The 10,135-nt window shown below is 30.1% G+C and overlaps 1 protein-coding gene across 2 annotated transcripts; it reads left to right on the top strand.

The window, feature by feature from the left end:
* Window positions 1-2,081: 2,081 nt before the first annotated feature.
* On the top strand, window positions 2,082-9,271 carry LOC119676679 (facilitated trehalose transporter Tret1-like). Of its 2 annotated transcripts, none has more exons than XM_038087934.1 (5): window positions 2,082-2,309; window positions 7,145-7,362; window positions 7,659-7,820; window positions 7,882-8,133; window positions 8,198-9,271. In XM_038087934.1, the coding sequence occupies exons 2-5, from the start codon at window positions 7,317-7,319 to the stop codon at window positions 9,100-9,102; spliced, it is 1,365 nt and encodes a 454-aa protein (XP_037943862.1). In that variant the 5' UTR covers window positions 2,082-2,309; window positions 7,145-7,316; the 3' UTR covers window positions 9,103-9,271. The 2 variants fall into 2 exon arrangements, with proteins under 2 accessions (XP_037943862.1, XP_037943861.1); XM_038087933.1 differs by lacking the exon at window positions 2,082-2,309 and adding an exon at window positions 3,804-4,013.
* The last annotated feature ends 864 nt before the right edge of the window (window positions 9,272-10,135 follow it).

The raw sequence follows: 10,135 nt of genomic DNA, 5'->3' as shown, positions 1-10,135 counted from the left end.
TTGCCGATCAGTTGCTATAACCAATTAACCAACGAATGAAAACGAATGGAACGATTAAAAAAAATTTAAATAGATTTGAAAGTTTACAATTATTTGATCTATGAACCGAGTGTCAGCTAAGTATCTTTGATCTATATCTAATTTTTATATGGTAACTTTGTGCTTATCAGATGCTGCTTTGATTTCAGAACTACTCACTAAACCTGAAATTTGTACTGATTAAATTCATAATACTTGTTATTTTATATAGTTAATTTATTGCTAATTAATGAACATAAGTAATACTTAAGGATTTCGTTACTGATCTCAAGAATTGGTTTTAATATTTACTTCCATATGTGGTTTTCTATTGAAATATCTTTAAATTACGTTGTTGCCGCTATTAAATAATAAATGCCCTAACTGAGCTGTAGCGCCAAGCCTTAATTATCGAATTTTTAACTGTTGTACTAATTGGCAGTACTAATTCAAATGACTTATATGTGAAACCTGCGCAATTTGAATAAAATATGTGATTTACACAAAACAGCTTCATAATTATTTTTCTATTAATTTTCTACTAAATATTCTGCAATAAAATTGCAACAAGCAGTGATCGGTGCACATTTGATTGTCGTTAGATCTACAAATTATTCTTTATTTTAAGCTCGTCAAATAAAGCATTCAGGAGACAGAGAGGGGTGGGGAATGTAAAATAGACAAACCAGCTTAAATTTATAAAAATATGGAAGAATCCCTTAACGACATCAAATATATCAAGTAATTAATTGATATTCAATGTTCTGATCTTGACATTAATCTATTATTGTATTTTGCATGAGTTTAAAGTAATCTTCATTTAATTTTAAATATTTTCTTTTTTTTTATTTTTTTTTTTGCAATCTGTTTACAAAACAATATTCAAATTCTTTTATAGTAAACAATTACAGAAAAAGCTGCACTCTATTATGTTAATACTACATATTACACAATTTTAATTATTTACACAACGCTGTTCAAATTATAATTAAATTCTACTTGGCAGATTCAAAACCTGATACGTGTTCAAACATTATCCAAAAGAGTTACAACTAGCTATAGGAATGCCTATTTGTCATTTCTATGGCTTCTAATTTTTCGTTTCTTATCCCTTCTTCCGCTTTATCCATTTCGAATATTGGCTAATTTGATTAATGTCTTTGTTTCATCGACAGCCTTGCAAAACGGCTTTATACTTTTTTAAACTACTCTCTTAAGTTTTTAAGTGATGATATTCTTCGTCTAACAGGGGCGCGTCTTCTTTTAATTCTGCTGTCAATTATCAACTTGAATAGACCAATTCTTCGTCTAGCAGGGGCGCGTCTTCTTTCAATTCTGCTTTCAATAATCAACTTGAATAGACCAAAATATTTCATTGCCAGAAAATATGTTGAGGTTCTGCATTAAAGAGTAGTTTTACACATAGTATGAATGTTTGGCCAGAAACCGAATTACGAAATACTGGAAAAAGCTGGAGTGAAGCGAAATTTCTTGCATTATACTTCTTGCCCTATCTTCCACCTACGAATAAAAGGATTAAATATACATATGGATATTTGACAATACTTCTGAGTGGTACATTTGAAGTACATCTAATCTAATTATATCTAATAATAGAATAATTGCAGAATAATTTACATAAAAGTTGATTGTGTAGAATTTGTTGTAACAGAGTACAACAGACAGACGTGAAATCTTATAAATCATTATTTGTTTTATTAAAAAAGTATTTATAAATCAAAGCAATGCAAACATTTTGCTGGAGTGTATTTATCGTTCCGGTGCAATGATTTTGACCCTATTGTTCACCCTCAAAATATGTCCACTCTTCGATTAACGCGACTAAAACGGAATTATTGCCTTTTAAAATTACGATAAAAACGTGTCATCAAAAAAATTTACTTCCGTATTTAAGGCGTATAAAGATGTAATAAAGGTAGATAGATTTGTTGGTACCGCATAAAATAAAATAACAATTAAAAAATTGCGATAGAATTTATAGTTTTGAGTTATAAAAACAGATTTGTTTTGAGCCCACATTTCAGTTTCTTTTCGCATCTTCATCGGTCAAAGCTAGAGTTCCTGTGTGCCGACTATTTAGATTCGTAAAAGTAAATTTTAGTTAAACCAATTTATCTCTGGCAAAGTTTTAAGTGCATAATAAAGAAAATTAAAATGTTCCAAATATAAATTTGAACTTTAAACAAATACATGTAATCCATAATGGAATTTTAAGATTCACACAGAATTGAACTATTGTAAGAACATTGACAAAACTATTAACGTCTTTTGTAAGTGATCTTTAATGTTGAAATAGTACCTAACACTTGCTGAACTCTATACTTCACAAAAAGTTAGAAAACTGAATTTGAGTTTAAGTTGAAAAATATGCTTTTATGGAGAGGAATGTTTTTGAGAACACATTCAAAGGTTCTTAGTATTATAACATTGTGTTCCCTAAAGCATCCGCTGAATATATGAGCAGAAACCAAGTTGACTGAATCAAAAATATGAATAAATTTAATATTTTTTCATTCGCTTCAGTTCCATAACTATTTCACCACAGTGAAAACCTGTCTCATAATATATAGGAACTCATATAATTATAGTCGGTATCCGTACATCATATTAGACTTTATTTTTTCATTCGCTTCAGTTCCATAACTATTTCACCACAGTAAAAACCTGTCTCATAATATATACGAACTCATATAATTATAGTCGGTATCCGTACATCATATTAGACTTCATAGTACTTTTTCGTACTATGATTATAATGAGTATGAAAATAATTATGTATAACATCCATATCTGTTATATATTGAACAAGATCATTGTTAATGATGAACTAACAGCACATACTCGACAGTTCTATTAATCCTACATCTTTTTGACGAAAATGGTTTCTTTGTCATCGTTTTATTTAATTATAATTATAATAACTTTATACAATAGTGTAATTTTGCTAGATAAGATAGATAGATTGATAGGTAGGTAGATGCGAGTGGCAACCCGTCCTTCCAGAAGATACAACTCACGTTGACCTTTTATGTGGGCAAATTGTTGCACAAAAACCTATTTATGCATTTTATATTTAAAAGCATAATATGATAAAATTTTGTCTAAAAGGGAAGTGTAAATGTTGTGTGGATGACTAAGTACTTAACATATATACATATATGTACTTCAATTATCAGTTGAAATAATTATTTAGTTTTCTGAGTAGTATTGACAAGAAGGGCGGTATGTTTTTTAACCGAAATGACTACTTGGGATTAGGAATATCACAAAAAAAAACTAAATTTATTAGAATTGTTAAAAAGTACGATTCTTTAACATTACTTTCCAATATACCAAGGAGACGACAAAGACAACACTAATAATAGAATTAGAGAAATTGTATACTAGAAAACTATCTGAAATGCTATAGCTGAGCTTATAAGAGTATAAATACAATGAACACTAGTTCCATATTAAGCTTTATGTTGAACATTTAGATATATGTGTTTCTATTTCTATTTAAGACTTTCTATTATCTTCTGAAAAATTGTCTCCTACTTCCGTAATTACAAAGTAAGTGCGAATGTCAGTTGGTAGCACACTGACCTTCTTTTGCCAGGCACAATTTTTCAACTTCAGTATTTGTTTTTTAACGATTTTGCTTCCCAATTGGCTAACTGAAGGTCAGCTCAAAACAAACTTGTATCTACGAACTTTAATAGAATTTATTTTTAGTTGAGATTGTTTTGATTTTATTTACGTGCAAAAGTTGGTAATTATTTTAGCGCGGCTTGTTATGCATAGAGGAAGTTGCGTTCAATTGCACTGCTGCTCACATCAATACTTGCCGGCGATATTCGAAAGATTCGACTGAGGCCGTACATGGGACAGAAAGTAATCAAAATTGATTCATAAAGATTCGGTTTAATTTATGTGTGCGGAAGTAAATCAGCAGTGAACCGATTTCGTAGGTTAATAAACTTTGTGCATGAATTGTAAGTGTAATGGCTCAGGTATGAGTTTTATTTTTTAATTATTTTGAAATTATTCAATTTATTAATAGATAATATAATATTGCGATAAAATCATTTGCTTATCGAATTCAGTATTAACTATCAATCGGTCGTGTGCAGTTAATCCGTCCATGTTAGATTTCATTCTCTGAAATTGTTCTGTCAGTGTTTTTTCTTGATTTATAATTTTATAAATATAATACTTTCTATGATTTTAACGAACAGTGAGCCATTTTTTACAATTGCTATAAACAGAATAATTGTTCAAAATAAAAAATTTAAATATTGAACTTTCACATCTTACTAAGTCCTCAAGTTTCAAAATTCTTCGCTTCAAAATTTTTACTAAATTCCATATATTGTTGACGGTTGAAATACATATGTTAACAGACTTCAATATAAATATGAAATAAAAATAAAAAAATAAAAAACATAAAATAAATTAAATATTATTAGGACTAACTTTTGTTTGTCACAGAAGAGATAAAATCCTACTAGAAGAGGCAAATGTGTAAATGATATGCAAATGTGATGTATAAGAGTTACGATATTCCTTTACTTTGAAAAACCGACACAATATATTCGTTCTGAGAAAAATGGTTTAATGGAAACACATGGTATATCCCTGGTTTGGTGAACTCTCTGACAGATGGAAGAATTTCGTTGGGGGAAGAAAAGTATATTTAAATACAATATAAGAGTAATAAAATCTTATAAACTATTTATTAAATACGTTTCCGACTCGTGAAGTAACATTCGCATGACTTTCTCAGTATTACGTTCACACATTAGATTCTATACATAGGAAATAATATATAAATCATGTAACAAATAATGCCTCTACAAACAGAATGGTATTGAAATTGAACACAGCAAGTGAATTGGTTAATAAAGCTTTCACAGCAAATTAACAAAAATCTAGAAAAATTTGCGAACATAAAAGTCAAGTACGACTTTGGGTCAGTTGGTTAAGGTACGCTATTTCTGAGCTTCAAATTTACGAGTTCGATTCCTGGTACTTGCAGTGTCAAAAAATTATTAATGAATAATTCAATACAAGAAATGTTTCCTAGACCACTGATGATGGATATTTGACAATACTCGAAACAGCTGTATGGTCAGCCAAAAATTAAATTAATTAAAATAATATAAAATAAGTTTTTGTTGTTGTAGTTCGCTACTGTTCGAAAAATTAATTTAGCTTAAAATAGAAATAATATTTCCTATTATATAAAGACTTTGCAACAATTTAATATTTCAAATTGAATTAGTATAAAAGAATATATACCATTAGGGTGCCATTAATTTTCGAAAGTCGGAAAATTGCCCGCGTCACCCCCCAGATCGGTTCATTTTACTAAAAAAATAATCTGTGTAAAATTTTAGTTCAATTGGATAAGTGGAAATGGTGCCCCAAGAGCCTCAAAGATTGGTAAATAACAATTTTTTCCATAAAATTCATCTTTGATTGCTTATATCTCCGACATATTTAATTTTACATAAAAACTGTCTTCCCAAAAGTTATAGATCTATTTAAAATAAACAATTCACTCATACAAAGTTTTTCTGTAATTCTAATAGTTATTGAATAAAACAAAAAATAAGTTGAAGTCACCCGATTGCTAGCTTTGAAAGTACTATGAATGTCCGCTTCTGCTTTACAAAAAATTCAATATTTCTAAAAAATTTAAAATAAATTCAATATTTCCAAAATTTAATCTTTCTAATAATAAAAAAGTACTAATTCTAGGTTTGTCCGACATAATTTTAATTATTTTAGTTAAAGTTGCTGGAGCAAAGTATCCTTATTACCTTCAGTTATTTTTGCGCGATCTATTGATACTCTCCTGACTTCCTTGTCATCACTATCTATATTCAAATTTGAAACCATCTTTTTCTTTGTCTCAGGTGATATATTTAAATCCAAAAAGCAAAATGAACAAGCTTTGAGCTTAAATAATAAATACAATTTTTTGATATTGACTGAGAATAGAAAGAAGATTAAAATCTTGAAAATGAGCTTTGACTGATGACAAAGCATTAAACCATACTTCAACATACACTTTAGTAATAAATATACATATATCGCAAAGAGTATTTTCTTCTTCTGTAGATAATTTGAACTCTTTCCTAAATAAAAATATTTTTAATATATGCATGGCTTTCGCCATCCATTTTGCATGATGTATAGCTCCAGGAGGTCGAAACTTTATGGTACAGTTCGGCTTTTCTCCTAAAAACATTAATGCAAGTTCCAGAAGTTCCTTATAATCATCTCTTGGTTGGTTATCCTTACGAATCTTATAAAGAAAACTTGTAATTCGTAACACATCATCCATATTTAATGATTTTCTTACTTTTTTATTTTCTAAGTCGATTGTAAACTTATCAACGTTTATTTTCGGCCAAAACTTCTGAAATCGTTGAAATAGTTCAACATTTGGGCTTTCAGACTTGTACACTTTTTAATGTAATCACTTTGAATTAAAATTCACTTCGCATTCCAATGAATAATACAGAAACTCACTTATGTATATAACTATACAAGTATTGGACTTATTTTCTAGCAAATTTAGTAGACAATTCATTCATTGAACTTACCTAAATTTAATAGAGGGATTTCAGCTTGTATTTGCTTTTATTCAATAACTATTGGAAATACATAAAAATTTTATATGAGTGAATTGTTTATTTTAAATAGATCTATAACTTTTAGGAAGACAGTTTTTATGTAAATTTAAATATGTCGGAGATATAAGCAATCAAAGATGAATTTTATGGAAAAAATCATTATTTTCCAATCTTTGAGGCTCTTGGGGCACCATTTCCACTTGTCCAATTGAACTAAAATTTTTCACAGATTATTTTTTTAGTAAAATGAACCGATCTGGGGGGTGCCGTCAACCGATTTTACGAAAAAAAAATTGCCCATATACCTTAATGGCACCCTAATATACCATATATTAGTCAACTCTATTGAAGTACTTTTGTATATTGAATATGATTTTATTATAGTTATAATTAACTTATAGGTGTTATAAAATTATATAAAACGGACATTATTATTTCAAACTTTTCTATTGATCATTTCACGACATTTGATAACCTCTTAGCCGAAACAACTAACAAACTAAGGGAAAAAAACAAATGAAATTTATTTCATAAGGCCACCAAAGACAAATAATTAAAGGCATCAATAATATAATATTAAAAACGTAAAATAATTTAACAAAATTAAAGATATTCTTCAAAAAGATCTCATCGGGACCGCATAAAATAGATATCATGGAAGGAGTGAACACTATGCGAATTTTCATTGCGGCGTGTGCAGGTATGTTTCTAAAGACATCCGGATAAACTATAAAAATTTCACAAATAAAATGTTCAACTAAATAAATAAGAAACAATAGAATGCTCTCAATTGATGGTCAATAGCGCAGATAAAATGCTTTGAAGTGCATTGTACTTGCGATTGATATAAAATTTAAGTCAATAATCTATCTAACAGTGTAGATAGAGTTGTTTGCTTATGGCATTCGAAGTGTTTTTGAATTGCGTTTCATTACCACAACGAAAATTATATAAATCTAACAAAAAAAAACATGCATTTATCGTAGTTTATTTTAGCGAATTTGGCTGCATTTGCTGTAGGCACTTGCCTTGGTTGGACATCTCCAATGGCGTCAAAATTACTATCCAACAACACTGATGAATTGCCACTGGAAGAGCAAGTCAGTGAATCTGATTTTGCTTGGATATCTTCGATTATAACCTTGGGTGCCTTAATTGGTATGATAATGTAAACTCTGACAATACATTTGCTGATTGCTCTGTACAAAATTTTTTATAGCTCCTTTCATCGCTGGTCCATTTACAAATAAAATTGGTCGCAAATGGGTGTTAATGTCGAGTTCCTTTTTCTTCGTGCTTGCCTACACGCTGATGTTACTCGCCACTCAAGTATGGATATTACAATTGGCACGATTAATACAAGGATTTGGTGTTGGCTATGTGATGACAGCTCTTCCCATCTATGTAGCTGAGATATCTACAGACAATGTTCGAGGTGTTACCGGTTCACTGATGCAGTTGTTCATAAACAGTAAATCTAAGTCTAAACCCTTTCTATATAAGTAATAATTAATTTTAAATATATTTTTTTTCAGTGGGAATACTATTTGTTTATGCAATTGGTCCTTATGTTTCTTATGAGATCTTGCAGTGGTGTTGCTTGGTTGTGCCTTTGTTCTTCAATGTAATCTTCTACTTCATGCCAGAAAGTCCGCACTACTACGTTGGTAAGGCACGCAAAACACAGGCGATAAAATCATTAAAATATCTGCGCGGACAAAGCGACAAAATTGTAGAAAATGAAGCAGATATGCTGGAATGTGAAGTCCAGAAATCTTTGGCCAGCAAATGCACTATTATGGATGTCTTAGGCAACGCAGGCAATCGCAAGGCGTTACTAATTTGTTCTTGCCTGATAGCTTTCCAGCAATTGTCTGGTATAAATGTTGTGCTTTTCAATAGTCAAACGATATTTCAAAGTGCAAATACCGGTTTCGACCCGCCTATAGCATCTATTATTGTAGGAATAGTACAAGTTACCGCTTCCATATTAGCACCACTTGCTGTTGTTCGGTTTGGACGGAAGTCTCTTTTAATTTTTTCCTCAATTGGAATGACAATTGGTCTGGGAGCTTTGGGTACATTTTTTTATATTCAGCAACAAGGAGATTCAGAGTACGTGGCTTGGTTGCCGGTACCAAGCCTGGTTCTTTACATTGTTGTTTTTTGTTTGGGTTTTGGTTCTTTACCATGGACTTTGTTAGGTGAAATGTTTCCAGCAAATATTAAATCCATGGCAGCATCTATTGTAACTTCTACCTGTTGGATACTTAGTTTTGCTGTGATTCAGTGCTATTCAGTGATTGCTCTCTATGGTGTTCATTATGCGTTTTGGCTTTTCGCAGGGACTTCTACGCTTGGTTTTGTATTCACAATGTTTATGGTTATTGAAACAAAAGGACTCAGTTTGCAAGAAATACAAAATCGACTGAACAGTTAAAATAAAAAATGGAATTTAAATTATAAAAGGAAAAAGTCGAAAAAAGGGAGAGAGGTAATAGAAGACAGAAAGAAAAGTAAGTGAAAAAAATGAAACCAGTCACATAGAACCACAGCGAATAAAACTTAGCGAAATAAACTCTAATTTAGGATATAATAATTTCTAATGTATAGATTACTTTATAAATTATTACTTAATAAATATATTAATATTGTTATTATACAAACTCTGATGTATATATTGTTTTTTGTTGGTTTTTGAAAACGAAGAAATTAAAGTAGTAGTCTAGTAGTCTGGTAACTCGACCAGGCACCGGATTATTCTAGAAAGTTTTCTTGTGGAAAATAGTATAAGACAAAGATTAGGTAATACTAATCACACTGACAATTGCTTTTTTTTTTCTATTAAGAAGAATTTCTTTTATTTTGAAAACTGTTTAACACTTAAAAGTTTTGGTGAGGTTTGGTTAAGAATAATAAGAAGAGATTATCTCTGAAACAAACAGCAAGCTTGATAAGTAATATATAATCTCTATACCATCATATGGAATGATTTAAGTTATGTTTAGGTTTGTTGTATTCATATAATAACCAAAGATGCTAAGCTGCAAGGATGACCAAATTAAGCAATAACTCCGGATATTGTGGATTAAATTATGAAGTCTATTTTGAAGCCAATGTGCAAATATTTCAACGAAATCTTAAAGAGTTTTTGTGACGATGAATAATTAAAAATTAAAGATGCATTCATATTAATATTCTGAAACAAAAGAGCAGTTAAATCAGTGAACTCCTTTGGATGAACATGTTCCAAAAAATACAAAGATAGAAGTAGTCAATCGACTATCGTGAAACAGACATACCAGAACCAGGACAATGTTATGTGACTCTTTTACACCACTTCCATTGAAATTACGTCACAAGTACTACAACATCCACGGGATTCGTAGATTTCTAAATTAAAAATGGTTTGCTGTGAAGAAATTTCAATCGAATTCAAATTTAATTTCCAAACATAATAAATATTTTAAGTA

Source organism: Teleopsis dalmanni, chromosome 2 (genome assembly GCF_002237135.1).
Source record: "Teleopsis dalmanni isolate 2A chromosome 2, ASM223713v2, whole genome shotgun sequence".
NCBI classification, from domain to species: domain Eukaryota; kingdom Metazoa; phylum Arthropoda; class Insecta; order Diptera; family Diopsidae; genus Teleopsis; species Teleopsis dalmanni.
This window is presented reverse-complemented; position numbering and strand designations above follow the sequence as displayed.

Bases quoted from the DNA above. Each gene is read 5' to 3' on its own strand.
- LOC119676679 (XM_038087934.1), top strand. From the start codon at position 7,317: ATGGAAGGAGTGAACACTATGCGAATTTTCATTGCGGCGTGTGCAG. The intron at 7,821-7,881 runs GTATGATAATGT...AATTTTTTATAG, and splicing joins AACCTTGGGTGCCTTAATTG to CTCCTTTCATCGCTGGTCCA. The intron at 8,134-8,197 runs GTAAATCTAAGT...ATTTTTTTTCAG, and splicing joins GATGCAGTTGTTCATAAACA to TGGGAATACTATTTGTTTAT.